General features: G+C 52.7%; 1 protein-coding gene across 1 annotated transcript; it reads right to left on the bottom strand.

The window, feature by feature from the left end:
• Positions 1–18,741: 18,741 nt before the first annotated feature.
• Positions 18,742–19,661, bottom strand: CLDN3 (claudin 3). Its single transcript, XM_056108238.1, has one exon. It carries the CDS (start codon positions 19,496–19,498, stop codon positions 18,839–18,841), a length of 660 nt encoding a protein of 219 aa, XP_055964213.1. The 5' UTR covers positions 19,499–19,661; the 3' UTR covers positions 18,742–18,838.
• Positions 19,662–20,488: the final 827 nt, after the last annotated feature.

Consider the following 20,488-nt stretch of genomic DNA (forward strand, 5'->3'; position numbering starts at 1 on the left):
CGTTACTGGGCCCGCTCGAGCAAAACCAAAACTATGCTGGAGGAGGGTGTGTGTGTGTGAGGGAACCCAGAATCCTGGCAGAGGGAAGTTGATCCTGGTGCTGGGATTGGAGCTGGACCATTGTATTCCTAAAACTCAGCTATGGCTAACTTTGTAAATCATGTTGATTTCATCAAATAAAAGTTAAAAAAAAAAAGATCTTGCTTCATTTAAAAGAAATTGTCTCGGGACTGGAGCAATAGCACAGCGGGTAGGGCACTTGCCTTTGCACGCGGCCAACCCGGGTTCGATTCCCAGCATCCCATATGGTCCCCTGAGCACCACCAGGGGTAATTCCTGAGCGCAGAGCCAGGAGTAACCCCTGTGCATTGCCGGGTGTGACCCAAAAAGAAAAAAAATAAAAGTGTCTCTTAACGACAAGGAGGCCCCGGAGCAGTGCTGAGCAGAGAAAGGGGGAAGGAGCAGCCAAGAGGCTCCGACTGGAGGTCAAGTGGGGAGGAAGTGAAACCAAAAGGTTGAAAAGGTGAACAGAGCAATGGGGTGGTATCTGTTTGGAGTCACAAAGTCAAGGAAACGGTCTTGTGTCTGTCTGTGTGCATTTGGAGGCGGGAGAGATGCAAACACGGTTATGTGATGATGGGAAGGATACGCGGGGCCGAGTTTGGTAACCTTAGAGCAGAAGGCCTTTCTGCAAAGTATTTCTTGGCATTATTGAGCTACCTCTTTACAGTGCTCTGCGTTGAAAGGTTGTAAACATATGTGAAGCAAGATAGATGCCGAGTCGTCCGCGTGTACCTGGCATCCAGCTCTGAGAAGGTTCTGCTTGGGGTTATCTTGTTTCCCCTACACCCTGGGCAAGATTTGGAAGTAAAGCTCAGACATCTTGGTACATAATTATCAGGCAATAGCTTAGTCATGTTTCCCTATGAGGTAAAAACCTTTTGTTTTTCAAATATAAACTACAGTATCTTTTATTTATTTATTTATTTATTTTTGCTTTTAGGATCACACCTGGCGATGCACAGGGATTACTCTGCACTCTGCTCATGCACTCAGGAATTACTCCTGGTGGTGCTCAGGGGACCATATGGGATGCTGGGAATCGAACCCGGGTTGGCCGCATACAAGGCAAATGCCCTACCCCCTGTACTATCACTCCAGCCCCTAAACCACAGTATCATGTACAAATGTTTTCTATTTATTTTTTTGGGGGGGTTGGCCACACCCAACTGTGCTTAGGAGTCACTCCTGGCTCTGCTCAGAAATTACTCCTGGTGGTGCTTGGAGGACCATATGTGATGCTGGGGATAGAATTGGGGTTGGCTGTGTGCAAGGCAAACACCCTACCCACTGTCCTAGCTGGTCCATGCATGTACACATTTTAAAAAGGGATAAGCCTGGGGCCCAGAGCCCCCAGGGTAGGGGACTTTGCCTTCTTGCATGGGACCAACCCAGGTTTAATCCCTGGGAACCCCATATGGCCCCCTGAGCATTGCCCTGAGCACAGAGCCAGGGTAAGACAAGGCCTTAGTACAGCTGAGTGTGGCCCCCAAACCAAAAATACAAAGGAATAATCCCTGGGCTAGGAAATGGGTCAGTGGCTGAAGCACCTGCCTTACCAGTTCAAGGCTTCAAGATCTGTCCCTGGTACTGCCCACCTGGGCTGGCACGATCCTGGCAGCTCTGCTCTCTGCGATCCCTAGTACTGTGAACCGTTTCTGTCTACACTACAAACAAGTGTGTTCCAAATCTATAACTAAAAAGTAGGACCTTTGTCCAGCAACTCAAACACTACAATCAAACACATGTGTGTGCAAACCCTTCGTCACAAAAGCAGAGAGAGGGAAGCGGGAGGAAGTCACAATTTCTTACTATCAGTTTTTCTCACTGTTCCGGTTTCTAGATGTTGCATAAATAGTGGTGAGATGGTTAATAATTAGACTTAGGAATCAATTTTAGTCCATAACTGTGATTGGTTGTATTTCAAGAGAGGGAGTGTTGGCCACATCCAATGGTGCTCAGGACTCTCCATGCTCAGAAGAGGGGATTCATTCCTGCCAACTCCCCAATATGAAGCATGACTTAGCCCTTGCACAATTTCTCTGCTGGCACCAGTATTTTTGGCTTTGTATGTTTTGTGTGCGTGTGTGAATGGGAACCCATTTATTGATCCTATAGGGTTCTCCGCGTCAATTTTACAGATTGACTTCTGAGTACCTGTGTTCCTCCCTCCGTTGCTGAGCTCTAAATTGACAGTTGGTCAAAAAAAATAGATCCGAATCTATTGATCTGTGATGTTGATGCTTTTGATGTGCTTGCATTTGGATGTGTTTGATTTTGATGTGTCTGCAAGATTGCCTCACTTGTATTTCATTCTTTGCATTTTATCTTTATCTGTTCACGGTTTTCAATTTATTCTGCCCTTGGACTGAAAACCCAAGCCAAAGTAATTTAAGCAGGAAGAAAAGCCCTTCCACAATCAATGAGAAAAATGTTTCTGGGACTCTAGGTCTTCCGGGGATCAAGCTGATAAAATTGCAGACGTCGACACTTGAAGGGACAATATCCAGGGGAAACCGGGAGTGAGATTACAGACGTGTAAAGCCAGTCCCGAGACACCCAAACGAACCTTCCTTCCCGTCTCATTGGCTGGGACTATCACGTGCCCGGTATAAACTAATCACGGAGCAGGGAAAGAGACAACGCACTGTGATTGGCTCAGTCTCCCCGGGGCGTTATCAGTGTTGCAAGAAACCAACCTCCGGTATTTCAGTGTGTTGCTGGACTCTGTGCCCCAGGCATAGAGTTGCTGGGGGTCATATTATTTTTGCATCTTTAAGGAAAGTGGTCATATTACTGTCCTAAAATTGTGGCGCCAAGATATACTTCGCAGGGGGCTGAAACAATAGCACAGCGGGTAGGGTGTTTGCCTTGCACACAGCTGACCCAGGTTCGAGTCTTAGCATCCCATATGGTCCCCTGAGCACCTGCAGGGGTAATTCCTCACTGCAGAGCCAGGAGTAACCCCTGTGCATCCCCGGGTGTGACCCAAAAAGCAAAAAAGAAAAAGCACTGCACTGCTCTCCCACTGTTCATGGATTTGCTCGAGTGGGCCCAGTAATGTCTCCATTGTGAGACTTGTTACTGTGTTTGGCATATCGGATATGTCACAGGTAGCTTGCCAGGCTTTGCCGAGCGGACGAGATACTCTGGGTAGCTTGCCGGGCTCTCCGACAAGCGGAGAAATCGAACTTGGCTTGGTCGACGTGCAAGGCAAACGCCAAAAAAAAAAAAAAAAAAAAGCTTTGCAATCTTGGAAAGGGGAAGACAGGGGGTGGAGAGGTGCCCTGGCTCAGGCATGAGCCCTCCAGACTGTCCAGGTCCAAAGCCCAGTTCCTCTGTACCTGTGTGAACTTTGGGCAAATAGGACAACACCTCAGTGTCTTCATCTGTCCTTGATTTTCACTCTTCACGTGGGGTCTCATGGGAGTGCCGGTGAAATGAGTCAGTTCGCCCTTTCCCTGCCCTTGGGGTGTTTCTGAGAGGTTGACTGCCTTCTCCTGGGTAAGGAGAGGCTGGTGGGTTCAGCTTCTCCTTACAGCTCCGAGCTGCGACAAAGCCTTTGTTCAAATGCATCTTGCTAGAATTCCACTATTTTGACCGCTTTTAGGTTAGAAGGTGGGAAGGTCTCCCCATTATTTCCCCCCCTTTGGTTTTTGGGCACATCCGGGTGTGTTCAGGTTCAACTGTGGGCTCTGCGCTCAGGGATCACTTCTAGTAGAACTTGGGGATCACATGCAGTGCAGTGATTGAACCTGGGTTCACCACATGCAAGGCAAACACCCTAACCACTGTACTATCTCTCTAGCCCCTCCCCATTATCCCTCCTGCCTTCCTGCTTTCCTGCTTTCCTGCCTACCTGGTCATATCCAGTGATGCTCAGAGCTTACTCCTTGTTCTCTGCTCAGGGATCACTCCTGAACTGTGCTCATATGTGATGTCGGAAATCGAACTCGTGCCTTATAGCAGTTATATGTCTCCCTCCCCATTGTTAGTTCTTTTGGTTTGTCTGTTGGGGGGTGGGTGTCACACTCTGCTTTGTTCAGGGATCACACCTCGAGGGGTGTTAGGGTAAGGGGGAGACCATATGTGGTGCAAGGATAGAATCCTGGTTGACCCTAGCTGCTGTGCTGTGCTATCTGTCAGGTCTTATTGTTAGTTTCGTGATTTCTTGATGCTCAATATCCTTTTTTTTTTTTGCTTGTCTTTTGGGCCACACCTGGCAATGCTCAGGGGTAACTCCTGGCTCTGTGCTCAGGGATCACTCCTGGGAGTGCTCAGGGATGCCAGAGATCAAACTCAGGTTGGCTGCATGCAAGGCAAGCACCTTACCAGCTGCACTGTCTCTCCAGTCTAAAAATGTTTGAATCACTACCCTAAATAGTTTGTGTTTTGGTTTGGTTTTGTTTTTAATTTGGGGGCCACACCCTGCATGATTATGGCTTTATTTCTGGTTCTACTCTCTGTGATCACTCCTGGTAGGGTTCAGGGGACCATATACACCACAGGTAAAGCAAACACGCTAACCCACTGTATTATGGCTCTGGCCTGCTGCTCAATTCCTTTACCAAATCCTCCACACTCTCTCACCTCATCCCTCTCACAGGCTCTTCAAAATAAAGCTTGCGGTCTGTTTCCTGACAAGTCATTGATGTGACGGTTGTTGTTTATTCATTAATTTTATTATTATTTGGGGGGGCATATCCAGTGGTGTTGAGGGGATACTCCTGGCTCTGCTCAGGGGTCACTACTCGTGGTGCTTAGGGGATTGTGTGCAATGCCAAGATCAAACCAGAGTTGATTCTATGCAAGGCAAGTGCATTAACCCCTGTACTATCTCGCTGGCCCAATACAACTGGTTTTTAAAGCTGACTCATTGCAATGTGTAAAAAAAAAATCTTGGTGAAATCAGAGAAATATTTTTTAAATTCAAGTGACTTTTACATCTTTCCATTGATTTGTTAGAACAAGTGCTTTTTACCCATTGTTTCTCTTTTGAAACTACTGACCTTTTTTTTTTTTTAATGGGGGTAGAGAGAGGCACATCTGGTGATGATCAGAGCTTACTCCTGGCTCTGTGTTCAGGGATCACTTTTGGCGGTGTTCAGGGGACCATATGGGATGTCGGGGATAGAACCTGATTGACCAAATGCAAGGCGGGTGCCCTCCCCACTGTACTATTACTCCTGCCCCAGATTTTCTTTTGGATTGAGGAAACTCGGTGTGTTTTGTGTGTGTGTGTGTGTGTGTTACCCAGGACCTCACACACACAAAGTGTGTGCTACCTTTCTGGGCCAGGAACTCTTTATATGAGATAGAATAACCACTTGCCCATTAGATATTTTCTCCCTATTCCTTGCTTAACTTTAAAATTTGTTCAGCCCCCTCCCCCCTCAGAGAAATGTTTTATTGTGGTAAAAACACATAGCAAGATTTACGGTCTTAACCTTGGGGTCTCGTTCAATCACGTCAATTATCTGCCCTTAGCTGTAATGGGAACATTCAGAACTCTTTCATCCTGTAAATCTGACTATCCCCATTTACCAGAACGATCCCCACCCCCAGACCTGGCAACTATCATTTTGCTTTCTGTTCCTAAGAATGGGATGGTTCTAGGTGACTCATAGCAGTGGAATCATAAAGCATTTGTCCTTTTTCTGTGACTAGCTTATTTCTCTTAACGTAATATCCTTAGGGTTTATCCATATGTAGCCTCTCGGGGAATTGCCTGCATTCCGAAGGGCTGAATCACGTTCCATTTTCTGTCTACGTTACCTCGCGCCTATCTATAGACAATGTTTGCATTCCTTCTACGTCTTGACCATTGTGAACAGTGCCATGAACAAGGGTGTGCGAATATCTCCTTAACACCCTGACTTCAGTTCTTTTGGACTGCTACCAAGAAGAGCAATTGTTGACTCATGCAGTGAGTCTATTTTAATTTAATTTAATTGATTTATTTATTTTGCAGGTGAGAACCCAACGTGCAAGACCAGTGCTCTGCCCTGAGCTGCACTGCAGCCCCTGTTTGGAATATTTGGAGGAATCTGCTCTCAGACTGTTTCCCACAGTAGCTGGGCCGCTTAAAAAGCTCCTAATAGCGCCCAGTGTTCAGTTCCTCCACCTCCTGACCGCTGCTGCTTTACTATCTTACCTAGTAGCCATCCTAATGAATGTAAAATACTGTCTTGGTGCTCAAAGGATCACTCTTGAGAGTGTTCTGGAGATCATGTGGTTCCAGGGATCAAAGCCCAACCTCCTGCTTGCTAAACGTGCATCCCATTCAGTTGTGCTACTGCTTCAGCTTTCATTATGCTTTTGATTTACATTTCCCTAATCATTAGTGATGTTAAATACCTTGTGGGCCATTTTTCCTCTTTGGAAAAACGTCCATTCAAGTTTTTTCATCTCTCTCTCTCTCTCTCTCTCTCTCTCTCTCTCTCTGTTTTTGTTTGTTTTTTGCTTTTTTGCTTTTTGGGTCACACCCGGTGATTCTCAGGAGTTACTCCTGGCTTTGCACTCAGGAATTACTCCTGGCAGTGCTCGGGGGACCATATGGGATGCTGGGAATTGAACACGGGTCAGCCACGTGCAAGGCAAACGCCCTAACCACTGTGCTATCGCTCCAGCCCCTCTCTTTTGGTTTTTGAGTCATACCTGGAGATGGTCAGGGGTTACTCCTGGCTCTGAACTCAGGAAATACTTCTGGAAGTACTCAGGGGACCATATGATATGCCGGGGATTAAGCCTGGGTTGGCTGCATGCAAGGCACTCGCCCTCCCGCTGTTCTGTTTTTACCCTTCCATTCTTTTCTTTTCTTTTTTTTCTTTTTGGAGGAGAGCACGTCTAGCTTGGTGCTTGGAATCAAACTTGGGTCTCCAGACTTTGAAGTAATTTCCTTGCCCCACCTTAGAACATTTCTTAAATCTGTTTTGTTGTTGTTGTTGTTGTTTGTGGTAGTGGTACTGAGTTTTGGATTTTCATATATTTAGGGAAGAGAAAAATGGTTTTTGCCAGGGCCACATCTGGCAGTGCTCAGGGCTTACTCCTAGCTCTGTGCTCAGGGATCACTCCTGGTGGGCTCAGGGGATCGCATGGAGTGCTGGGAGTCACACCCTTGCGAGGCACTCTCAAGGATGCACCTATCCACTGCACTGTCTCTCCAGCCACATGTTCTGAGTTCTATTTGTTTGGGTTTTGTTTTTTAGGTCACACCTGTTGGTGCTCAGGGCTTACTCCTGGATCTGTGCTCAGTGGTCACTTCTGGGGGACCAAATGTGGTGCCAGGGATTGAACCCAGGTGGGCCACATGCAAGGCAAATTGGTACCCCCAGTCCCATCTCCCCAGTCCCATATTCTGAATGTTAATCTGTTTTTATTTATTTTTTGTTAGTTTGTTTTTATCTTTGGACCACACTTGGAGGTGCCCAGGGGTTACATCTGGCTCTGTACTTAGGAATCACTCCTGACAGTGCTCAGGGGACCGCATGGGATGCTGAGAATTGAACCCAGGTCAGTCTTGAGCAAGGCAAGTGACTTACCCATGATGTGATTGCTCTGGCCTGTGAATGATAATCTGCTATTAGATATAGTATTTGAAAATATTTTCTCCGATTCTGTGGGTGACCTTCCATGTTGTCCCTAGAATTCTTTATTTTTTTTCCTTTTTGTTTGTTTGTTTGTTTGTTTCTGGGCCACACCCAGTGATGTTCAGGGCTCAATCCTGGCTCTGCACTCGGGAATCACTCCTGGTGATGCTTTGGGGACCATATGTGATGCCGTGGATTGAACCCAGGACAGCGCATGCAAGGCAAGTGTCCTGTGGACTGTACTATCTCTCTGGCCCTTTATTTTTCAGGGGAACCCACACCCCATGGTGCTTGGTGTCATTCCAGACAGTGCTCAGGATCTTGTGGTGTCAGGATGGCACTTTGGTCTCCCATGTGCAGGGCACGTACCCTGGGGTCCAGCTCTCCGCCCCCTAGAGTACCTTGATGCACTAATTTATGCTTTCATCAAGTCCGGTTTCTCTTTTTTCTTTAGCTGACTGTCTTTTGTGTCATAGCTAAGAAATTCTTGATAGATCTAAAGTTGTGTAGCTTCTTTTTGTTGTTGTTGTTGCTTTTTTTGGGTCACACCTGGCGATGCACAGGAGTTACTCCTGGTTTATGCACTCAGGAATTACTCCTGGCAGTGCTCGGGGGACCATATGGGATGCTGGGATTCGAACCTAGGTTGGCTGTGTGCAAGGCAAATGCCCTACCCGCTGTGCTATTGCTCCAGCCCCCCAAAAGTTGTGTAGCTTCTGCCCTAGACTTTCTTCTAAGGATTTTCTAGTTTTAGCTCTTTGGCCCATGTTAAGTTCATTTTTTTTTCTTTTTGGGTCATACCCAGCGATGCTCAGGAGTTACTCCTGGTTCTGCACTCAGGAATTACTCCTGGCAGTGCTTGGGAGACCATATGGGATGCCAGGGATCGAACCCTGGTCGGCCACGTGCAAGGCAAATGCCCTACCTGCTGTACTCTCTCTCTAGCCCCTGAGTTCATTTTTGAATATGTTATTAGGAAATTATGATTCAACCTTTTTTTTGGGGGGGGTATTTTTGGGTCATACCCAGCGATGCTCAGGGGTTATTCCTGGCTCTCTACTCGGGAATTACTCCTGGCCGTACTTGGGGGGGCCATATGGGATGCTAGGATTGAACCTGGATCTGCTGCTTGCAAGGCAAATGTCTTCCCTGATGTACTATTGCTCCAGCCCCTCAACCTTATTCTTTTGCATGAGAATCTCCAGTCTTCCCAGCACCATTTGTTGAAGAGATTCATTCTTGGCACCTTTATTGGAAAATCTGTTCACCATGGTGTGGGATTTATTTGTGTCTCTCCATTCATTTCACCAGACTCTGATCATTGCTATGACAGTGCCACACTGTTTTGATTGCTGTAGCTCTGTAATATTATTTGAAAACTGGACGTGTGGGTCCCCAAATTTGTTTTTCTTTTTGTTTATTCAGGTTCCCTTGAGATTCCTCTTGAATATCAAGATGAATCTGTCTATATCTGCAAAAGTGCCATTGTAAAAAAAATGCTTCTATGATTTTTATAAGAATTGTCAAGTGAATCTATAGGTCACTTTGGATGGTCTGGACTTATTATTATCAATTCTAAAGTTTTGCAATCCTCAAACAAGGAACATCTTCTCATTTATTTGTGTTTTTCTTAAAAGTTCAGTGGTAATTTTTATAGTTCTAAGTGTGCAAGTCTTACACATTGTTGATTAGGCTTATTCCTGTTCATTTTGCTTTTATTGTAAATGGAATGCTTTCTTTGTGTGTGTGCGTGTGTGTGTGTGTGTGATAAGTATTTGTATATTTCAGTACAACCATGCAGTATATCAATCTTTGTTTTTTTTTTTTTTAGATTTTTATTAGTGAAACACCATGAGGTACAGTTGTAGACTTACAAATTTTTGTGCTTGGGTTTCAGTTATACAATGATTGAAAACCCATCCCTCTACCAGTGCCCATTCTCCACTACCACTGATCCCAGTGTCCCTCCCAACCCCCCCTCCCCCCCACCCCCTCTACCCCACCCTGCCTCTGTGGCAGGGCATTCCCCTTTGTTCTTTCTCTCCTTTTGGGTGCTTTGGTTTGCAAAAGAGGCATTGAGTGGCAATCATGTTTGGTCTAAAGTCTACTCTCAGCACGCATCTCCCATCCTGGGAGGATCATCCCAACACCCTTTATTTGGTGCTCCCTTCTCTATCTGAGCTGCCTTTTCCCCCAGCATGTGCAGTTGGCCTCCAAGCCATGCAGTGAACCTCCTTGTACTTATCTCTGCTATTCTTGGGTGTTAGTCTCCTATTTTGTTACTTTATGATCCCCAGATGAATGCAATCTTTCTATGTCTGTCCCTCTCTTTCTGACTCATTTTGCTATGGAATGCTTTCTTGATTTTTTTTTGGGGGGGAAGGTGGGGAGAGGGCCACACCCAGAAGTGGTCAGGGCTTATTTCTGGCTCTGTGCTCAGGAATCATTCCTGGTGGAGCTCGGGTGGCCATATAGAGTGCTGGGGATTGAACCCAGGTCAGCCATGGCAAGGCAGATGCCTTATCCGCTGTCCTATCTCTTCAGCCCATGCTTTCTTAGTTGCTGCTTTAGACTCTTTATCTTATTTCTTGATGTTGGTTTTGGGGGTCACACCTGGCAGTGCTCAGGACTTACTCCTGGCTCTGGGTTTAGGGGTTCCTTCTGGCAGCCTTGAGGGATCATATGAGATGCCAGGGTTCGAACCTAGGGCAGCCACATGCAAAGGCAGTGCCCCCACCCCCACCACCACCACACACACACATAGTGCTGCCTCTGGCTCCGTTGTGGCTCTGCCTATTAGAAACCTACTTTCTGGAGACTCGATTTGAGACTGACCTCTTTCTTAAACACAGTTTCTTCTCCCAACTGCTTCCGGGGCATAATCCTGATGCCTCCTTGAGGGAATATCGCTGGGGTCCAGGGGTGTCTGTGAGGCGCAGGGCAGAGAAGGGGGATTGGAAGCCATGGGGTCCTCTCTGACAGGGCTCAGGGGTTTGGGCCTGGGGCCGGGCAAGCTGAAGCGGATTCTGGGGTTCGGGGGTCTTATGCCACGTGCAGCCTTGGATGCCCAGACTCTCCAGGCACAGGCGGGTGGCAGAGACATGAAACCATGAAGTGAGTGACCTCTAGGTTTGCCAAGGGGTGAGGCGAAGTGGGGGAAATGCACCAAGAGGCAAGAACACCCCGTGCTGGACCACAGGGTTGAGAGCGCAGACCTCAAGGACTCAGAGGTGGCCGGAGGCGCGGGCGGGACACTGGGGGCACAACTGAGCAATTAGGGGAAAACCCAGAGGAAGCCTGGTGGGGCTCGGGCCGCCTAAGGCTGGTCTTGGTGTCCGGGGAGGCTCGGAGCCCTTGGGCGCAGGAGATGGGAAGGATTATAGTTGCAGAGTTGCAGGGTTTACTCTGGGCTCCTTGTGGTGCTGGGGATGGAACCAGCGTCAGCCGCATGCAGAGGCTTATCCCCTGTGCGAGCGTCTTATCTAGCTCCAGAGGTGCAAAGGGCTTTAAATAGGGGAGTCCTTGAGGGGGGCAGGTCAGAGCCCTCCCTGCCCCCAAGAGACCCAGCCCCGGCAGTTGAAAACCTCCAGAACCCAACCACTGCCTTACTCAAGGCTTCTCTCCACATGCTCGGTGGAGCCTCACATATGAGGGAACATATTCCCGGAAAGCGTGGCCGCAAAAGTGGCCATGCAACACATCATAAGACTATAGACCCAACATGATTGCCACCCGTTGCCTCTTTTGCAAACCACAACACCCAATAAGAGAGAGAGAACAAAAGGGAATGCCCTGCCACAGAGGCAGGGTGGGATGGGGGTGATGGGAGGTGGGAGGGATACTGGGATCCGCTGGTGGTGGGAAATGGGCACTGGTGGAGGGATGGGTATTTGATCATTGTATAACTGAAACCCAAGCACAAAAATTTGTAAGTCTGCAACTGTACCTCATGGTGTCTCACTAATAAAATTAAAAAAAAAAAGACACTCCCTACCCATTCTCCATAATTACCACATCACATTTGATGGGGTCCAGATAGTGGGCAACAAATCATAAAGGGAAATATATATATATATATATATATGCATATATACAGCATGGTGGTGGCTGGTTCTGGAGGTCTTCGGCAGCCGAAGCCCTGGTCGGGGTGGGGAGGAAAACTCAACCCGCTCCCTTCAAGGGGCCCCAGCGAGGACAGCCAGGCGCGGGGGCAGGAGACTCTGTGCTGTTCTCTTCCGGGAGCTGGGTTTTATAGTCTCTGGGTCTTGGCCGTTGATGGGATTACATGGCGCCAGGGGGCCAGTTGGTGGGTGTGACCCCTGCCTACTGGAATATGGAGGATCTGGGTAGAGGATGCTCAGCCCCAATCCGAGCAGGCTTGGAGATCTCAGCCCCGGGTCCCGCTGCTGAAGACCTCCAGAACCAGCCACCACCATGCTGAGACCACTCTCCACACACATGAAGGTACTGGCAGAGGAACAAAGGTATGCGGGTCCTGGGGCTGAGATCTCCAAGCCTGCTCGGATCGGGGCTGAGCATCCTCCACCCAGATCCTCCATATTCCAGTAGGCAGGTGTCACACCCACCAACTGGCCCCCTGGCGCCGTGTAATCCCATCAACGGCCAAGACCCAGAGACTATAAAACCCAGCTCCCGGAAGCACAGGGCCGTGAATGCGACACCTTATTATCTCATTTTTACTTTGGACAAACTGGCAGGCTACCAAATGTAACCTGCCCACACGGCAGAGTCTGGCAAACTCCCCGTGGTGTACCCAATATGCCAAATACCAGTAACAATGATGGGTCTCATTCTCCTAACCCTGAAAGAACCTTGAATATGGCACTTTTTAAAAACTTCTCAGGGCTAGGACGAAGGAGACGTTACTGGGGCCGGCTCGAGGCAATTGACGAACAACAGGATGGTCGTGATCCTCGTGATCGTGATGCATATATACATATATACGGGCTGGAGCGATAGCACAGTGGGTAGGGCATTTACCTTGCACGCAGCCGACTCAGCTGACCCAGGTTCAATTCCTCCGCCCCTCTCGGAGAGCCCAGCTAGCTACCAAGAGTATTCCACCCGCACAGCAAAGCCTGGCAAGCTACCCCTGACATATTCAATATGCCAAACACAGTAACAACAAGCCTCACAATGGAGACGTTACTGGGCCTGCTCGAGCAAATCGATGAACAACGGGAGGACTGTGCTACAGGACAGTGCTACATATACACGTATTTTCAGATATATATACCAAAGCTTACACCACCCAAACTTTAACAACATGTTAGTGATATCCTATAGGATGTCTTAACGGCCCGTGCCAAAATAGAACAGTCTTCACACTGTTTCCTTTATGAACACTTTTTTGTAAGCATGTTCAGCAGTTCTTCATAACAGAGAATACAAAATACATTATTTCGTTTGTGTGCTTTGGAACAGGGCTTGGGGCTTGGGATGGAAACATCCCGAATTTGGTGATAGGAAGGTGTGATGGTGGTGGGATGGTTGTTTGAATATTAAATGTCACCAAATATTGTGAACTAACTTTTAAAATTAAATAAATAAACAGGGGAGGCTTGTGGGCCCAGGTGGAAACAAGTTCTTCAAATAGTCACCGGCTCCCTTGCGGGGTCCTGAGGATCTAATAGAGGGAGGCCCACAGTGCCTTGGCCCGGTGCCCCGTGAGCACGGAGCGGGCGCCAATCAATGCCTTTCCTGACTGTTCCGCGGCACAGGGCTGTCCTGGTGTCAGTGCCCTTTATGGGCCCCTGTGGGCGGGAGGAGGAAGGGACTGTCTGTTCCAGTCCTGCCGCAGACCTTGAGGGAGCCACAATAAACGCTGTTTGTTTGATAAAGCACTTTGGCTTTTGGTCTCTGGGAGAGGAAGGGCTGGAATAGGTGTGGTTAGGCCAGGGTAGTCTCTGGCATAACGGAGGTGGGTGGGACAGGGCCCAGGGGCACTTGGCGGGGGGGTGGGGGGGCTCCTCAGATTAAAAAAAAAAATCCAAGGACTTTCTCACGACTCACTCCCCCCCTCTGCTCTCCGCCTCCCTTGCTCTCTCATTCCCAGGCTTCCGTCTGGCCCAATTCACCAATCGCGCCAACCCCCATCCATCCAGGGCACACGGCACCTAGACTGTACTGGGTGCTTTCCTTGCGTGCTGACACGCCCATGTGCCACAGACGGGTGTGGCCCACACAGGGTGTGTGAACCCAGGGCTGCCCCTGACCGAGCCCCTGAACTTCTGGTGGGGAAGTCAGAGAAAAAAATCAAGCAGCCACTTCAGATGGTAGAGCTGGTGCTGAGAAGGGGGCTAACGGGCTGCATGGGGACCTCCCCTCCCCAGGGATCTCCCCTCATCCTCCACGCAGCCATGGGCTGTGATCATAACCCATTTTGCAGATGAGGAAACTGAGACTCAGTGGAATGAATCACCCTACTACTCCAATCGCTCAGTTTGGTTTCAATTGTTTTCTGTAGGGAGGGATCATCAGGATAAAACTGGGGGTGCTGGGGCCAGAGTGATCGTACAGCAGGGACGTTGTTTGCCTTGCATGCAGTTCGATCCCTGGCATCCCATATGGTCCCCGAGCACCGCCAGGAGTAATTCCTGAGTACCCAGTCAGGAGGAACCCCTGAGCCCACTGCTGGGTGAACAGTTTGTTTTTTTTTAAAGAAAGAAAAAAAAGAAAAAAGTAAAAAAAAGTGCAGGTGGGGATTAGCTCAATGCTAGAGCCTCTGCCTTCTGGGAGACACTGAGTTTGATCCCTAACTTTGGTCTTTTTTAAATTTTGGACGGTCTTGTACACTTGGCTGTACTCAGGGCTTACTGCTGGCTCCGCACTCAGGTGTCACTCCTGGTGGAACTTGGGGGAACCATATAGGGCGTTGGGGGGATCAAATCCGAGTTATCAGGGCTGGGAGTGATAGTTCAGCGGGGAGTGTGTTTGCCTGGCATGCGGCCAAACTGGGTTTGATCCCTGGCATCCCATATGGTCCCGTGAGCACCACCAGGAGTGATTCCTCAGTGCAGAGCCAGGAGTATTGTATTGCCAGGCATGACCCAAAGAGCCCCCCAATTTTTAAAATTTAAATTAAATTTAAAAAGCTGGGTTGTCTATGAGCAAGGCAAGCACCGATGTGCCGTACTAATGCTCTGACCCCTGATCCCTAACTTTGCAAACATGAAATGAAGTGTAGCAGTGTAGCGAGCAAACAGGGCCTAGAGCACCACTTGCCTCGGTGCCTCCAGTTTGCTCCCAGACCACACATTCTCTTCCGAGCCCCGCCGAGTGGTTTCTGAGCTCAGCGCTAGGAGTAAGTAGCCTTTGAGCACTGCTGGGTGTGGCCCAGCACCCTCTCCCCCAAAACAGTAAAATGAATTAAGTAAATTAGGAAATAGAGTGACCGGACACAGGGCAGCAGGTGAGGTGACTGAGGTGACTGCTTGGCTGACCCAGATTTGAGATTCGATTCCCTGCACGCCATAAGATCCCCCAAGGACCTCTAAGGGTGAACACTGAGCACAGAGCCAGGAGTAAACCCTGAACACTGCCGGGTGTGAGCCCCAGCGCCACCGAAGGCAAAGGTGGGGGATAGAGTGGCATTGGGCATCAGCTGACCCAGGTGGGAAAATGGCCCAGAGCTGGGCAATGTGCTTGGATTCGCTGTCCTTTGCTAGAGTCCACAGCGCCCCCCCCCCCCCCCCCCAGAAAGGGACCTCTCCACCTGGTCACCCTTTCTGACCCAAAATAAGAGAATTAACTTCTTGGGAGGCAGGGAAGGGGCCTCCCAAGCGAAACTTAGAGAAGCCTGTTCTAGGAAAGCGAGGCTGTCCGAGGGTCCTCTAGCTCTGGGGGGCTTCACACCAAACACTGCCCCTGGCTACACTGACCTTGTTTTGTTTTTTTTTAAGCCTTTGGGGCCCCTCCTCAGCTGCCCCATGGACCACCCTCTCACTATGGTCCTTCATTAAAAAGGGTCAGAAGGCTCTGAAGGGGGACGGGAGTGGCTGAAGGACTGGAATAATGGCCTGTTTGATCCCCCCCCCCCCCACGCCACCCGGGCCTCGGAGAGCATCATCTGGGAGCCCCCCAGAGATGCACTGGCCCTGGAGTAGCCCCCAGAGTAAGGTTCCCCACAAAAGGCTGCATTTGGGCATCCCCTAAGTGATGTGTGTGCATCTTGGGGTGCAGGCTTGGTGGGGCACCTCCTATCTCCAGATTGGGCACATCAGGGGTGAGTCTGGGCCCTTCCTGTCCTCCCCTGAGGCCAGACTGCTAGTCCCTGCTTGGCCATGTCCCTCTGACTTGGGGTGCTGGGTAGGACTGGCTCTATTCTCCAGTCTGGGAGCCCCCAGGCCCCCCTTGCAGCTGTGGGAGAACGCTCTGGGACAGAGGACCCCGGACCCCTCATTTCTTTCCTGGTCCACCCACTTCCCTGCATCCCTGCCAGGCGGAGAGGCAGGGATCCCCGGACCCTCTGCCCACCCGCCAACTGCCACTCCAGACAGGGCAGAGGCTCACTCCCCTCATCTTGTTCTTCCCCTCTCTGTGGCCCCCAGTGAGCCCACAAAGCCCCCTGTTCCTTGGTAAGCCTCACCCCTTTTTCTGAGCCACATTTCCCGACTCTCCCTAGGATGGACCCCGAGCCTCAGCGTCACATCCCTGTCCCTGTCCCCGTTAGTGGAGGAGCAGCACGGCCTTCCGCGCAGCCCCGACCCCCCGTACACCACAGAAGCTGCTGCCTTGAGTTTGGGGGAGCCTCGGGGTTCAGCAGAGTCACCCCCGCATTGAGTGCCCCTCTGAGTCCTGCTGGGGCATCCCTGGGGGCCCCTGGTCTTGAAACTCCAGGTATTGGGTCACTCCCTGGTCTCCTCTGAGCATTGCCGGGCTAGGGGTGCCACCCCTGCTGCCCCCAGCAGCTACATTTCTTTTTTTCTTTTTCTTTTTTTTCTTTTTGGGTCACACCCGGCGATGCTCAGGGGTTACTCCTGGCTCATGCATTGCTCGGGGGACCATATGGGATGCTGGGAATCGAACCCGGGTCGGCCACGTGCAAGGCAAACACCCTACCCGCTGTGCTATCGCTCCAGCTCCCAACATTCTTTTTTGCGGGGAGTCACACCCAACGGTGCTCAGGGCTGACTCCTGGCTCTGTGCTCAGGGATCACATCGTGTGGGGCTGGGGAACCATATGTGTCCCTAGGGATTGAGCCCTGGTTGGTGGCGGTCCAGGGCAAGTACCCTCCCCTGTCTCTCTGACCCAAGTTTCAGCTTTTCTGTGGGCAAAAGCCCGGGAAGCAGGATGCTCAAAGGCCTGGAGTGTGCTCTGTGTGTGTGTGTGTGTGTGTGTGTGTGTGTGTGTGTGTGCGTGCGCAAGCCTCAGGTGTGAACACTCATGTTGGGACACACATGGTGGGGGATGAAGAGAGCTTGGGGTACAAAGGATTGGGACTCGCTGCCAGCCCCAGCCCCGACTCTCCATCTTGTCACTGCAGAACCCTCTCTCGCTTCATCTTGCGAGGTTTGGAGGCGGCCGGGTCTTGCTCTTGTCCTGTTCTCGGTCCACCGACTTTCCCAGCCCCAGGCTGCTTGCTCGGGCACCAGTGACGCCTTCCTGCTCCCTAGCCTGCTGCTGCCCCCGGGGGGCCTCCTCTTGACTGACCACTTCCACAGCCTGGACCAATGAAGGCCTTGTGGAAACTGACCTCATGCATTCCCTTCTCCTGGTTTCGCTTGTCATCTGTATGTTAGCAACAGCCAGGTTGACCCCAGTGAGTTCCAGTGTTCCCTACCTGCCTCCCAGTTCCTGCACGCCTCCACCGGGAAGTCCCACAGACTTGCCCAAAGATGTTTGTCCGGAAGCAAGCCAACCTGATGTCGCCCTGCAAATGGCACCCTCGTCCAATCAGTGGCCCAAGTACGTGTGTGGGTGGGGTGGGAAATCGGGGTGACATTAACATCATCCGGCTTCAAAACAGCCCTGGCCAGGGCAGCTGGAGTTTATTTCTGTCTGCACGAACAGGAAGGGATGGCTGACAGCCTCTAAGGTGGTCGATAGTCTCCCATATTTCATCTCCTGCCAGAACCTTGGGACTGAAAAGGTTATTTTAGAACATGAACAGAGACGTCCCTTCTGTGTGTGACTCCTGCGGACTCCTCTTAGGAGTCCCGGGGGCCTGGCCTCTACTGGGCCTCACCTTGCTAGTCATGCCCCAGCCCCCATGTCTTTCCCTCCTACCTGGGCACTGTCCCCTTTCTTCCTGCCCACTCCCACCCCCAACCTTCCCCATCCTTCCCAGTCTTTTTCTCGGAACATTTACCTGGGTCTCTGCTGCACCTGGTCCCTCCTTTGTGTCCCATGAGGGTCTGGGGCAGGGTGGGGTGGGGATGGGGAATGAGGCCCCTCCTGGGCCCCCACCCGCCCCCTCTGCTCTAGGGGAAACCGTGTTGCCCACCTCTACTTTTGATGCTGAGTTTTCACCAAAAACAGTGAATCTGTTTTTGTTCTCCTTTTATGAAAAGGTGCTCAAGGCCGAGGTCTTTCCCAACAGCCGAGCTGACCCCCTGCAGGGTTCCGGCTCCAAGCTCAGTCCTTGCACAGCCTGGGCAAGGGGGTCCCTGGAACGCCCCGCAGTGCCTACGCGGCCCCTTGGCCACCTGGATCGGGATCTTCCCGGTCTGAGAGACCCCGAGGAGCAGCAGACACGCCGTCTGCCTCGGCTCACATGCCTGCACCTCTGTCCTTCTCTAAGTGACCCCCTGGCAGCCCGGACCCACCTTTCTCGCAGAGCCTATCTGCAAGGAGGTGGGAGGCCCACCCGCGCGCGCCGGGTACAAGAAAGCGCGCCCGCAAATGCAAAAACGAAAAGACTTTTATTGAAAAACACGAAGCGGCCCCTTTTGCAAGGCTGCGGGGTCCTGCCCAAGCCAGGCAGGGTTTGGGGGTGGGGTGGGAGGCTGCGCGCCGCCGAGAGAGCGCGCCCGGAGCGACACGGCCACCGCGGCTCGGCGATCCGAAAGGGCGAGGCTCCTTTGTCCGTGAGGGTGGGTCCCTGGACTCCCCAGTTCCGCTCCCGCGGCCGCGGCGTCGGGACCCCCGGAGCTCGGCCGGCCTCTCCCAGTCTAGCCGAAGAGCTGCCCTCCGTCGGGGGGGACGGCGAGGAGAACGCGCTCGGGGCTCAGACGTAGTCCTTGCGGTCGTAGGAGGTGCTGGGGGCCGTGTGCGGCGCGGCCGAGCGCGGCGCCGAGTAGACGATCTTGGTGGGCGCGTACTTGTCCCGCGGCGGGCACGAGCAGCACAGCAGCGCGCCCCCCAGCAGCTGCAGCGCCGCGGCCGCCCAGCCCACGTACAGGCCCGCGCCCATCTCGCGCTTCTGCGCTTCGGGCACCAGCGGGTTGTAGAAGTCCCGGATGATGGTGTTGGCCGACCAGGACACGGGCACCAGGGTGAGCAGCGCGGCCAGCAGGAAGAGCACACCCGCCACGATGGTGATCTTGGCCTTGGCCGTGTCGTCCTGCACGCAGTTGGTGCACTGGGCGCCCACGAGCGCCACGAGGAGCCCGAAGGCGGCCAGCAGGATGGCCACCACCAGCAGCGCGCGGGCCGCCTGCAGGTCCTGCGGCAGCGCCAGCAGCGAGTCGTACACCTTGCACTGCATCTGCCCGGTGCTCTGCACCACGCAGTTCATCCACAGGCCCTCCCAGATGGTCTGCGCCGTGATGATGCTGCTGCCGATGAAGGCCGACACGCGCCACATGGGCAGCGCGCAGCACACGATCGTGCCCAGCCAGCCCAGCACGGCTAGCGAGGTGCCCGTGATCTCCAGGCCCATGGACATGGCTGCGGCGCCCGAGCCGGCTCCGGCCGGCGGCTCGACGGACGGCGGGGAAGGGGGACGACGGCGGGCCGGGGCGGGAGCGGGACGCGCCCACGGAGAGGCCGCACGGGACGGCGCGCGCTGACGGCTCGGCGGCCCCGGCACCTGCCTGTGGCTGTGCGGGCGGGCGCGCGGCGGCGACTGCGCTGGCCCTGTGCAGGGCCCGGTGAGCCCTAGTCCGGCCCCGCGCGCCCGCAGGGGCGGGGGGCGGAGCCCAGCTCCGCCGGGCCCGGGGACAGTGACGTGGCCCCTTTTCCCACCTTCGGGCGCCCGGAGAGGCCGGACTTGGCCAGGAGTGGCGCAACGGCTCGGGCTGGGTGTGGGGTGGGGGCGCCGAGAGGGCGAGCCAGGCCCTCGCCTCCGCCCCGCGTCCGCACGCCCGGGACGGCGCACCTCCCCGGCGGGCCGGGGGATGGGGTGCGGGTGGGAGACACCCGCGGCGCGCGGAGGGGCGCTGCCCGCTGCCCGCTGCCCGCTGCTCGCCGGGCGCCCGGACGCCGCTGGGCTCGGGGGCGTGGCCGGGGCCGTTTCCGCGAGCGCCGGGCCGCGCACCTGCTCCGCGTCCCTGCGGATCCAGCCAGATCCCGGCCCGATCCGGCCCGCGGGGGGCGGGCGCGGCCCTGGACGTCTGAGCGCCCCCGGATCCTTTTAGCTGGACTGCTCCCCGCACCCTTCCTCCTCCTTGGGGAGCCCCCACCCTTCTCTTTCTTCCCCAGCCAGTTTCCTTGTTTGCATCTTCCCTCGGAGGAGCCGCGAGTCAGCGCCGGGATCCTCCTTAATGACCCCAGGGGCGAAAGAGGCGCGGCAGAAAGAAACTTTCGATGCCACGTCCCGGCTGCCCCCAGACCTGGGCTGTGCCTCCTCCCGTTTAGACCCCCGCAGAGCGGCGCCGGGGAAGCTGACCTGGCCTGGCCTGGCCTTGCCTCCCCCCACCCCCCCAGCCCTCCTCTC

Source organism: Sorex fumeus, unplaced genomic scaffold (genome assembly GCF_029834395.1).
Source record: "Sorex fumeus unplaced genomic scaffold, SorFum_2.1 ptg000199l, whole genome shotgun sequence".
Taxonomy (NCBI): domain Eukaryota; kingdom Metazoa; phylum Chordata; class Mammalia; order Eulipotyphla; family Soricidae; genus Sorex; species Sorex fumeus.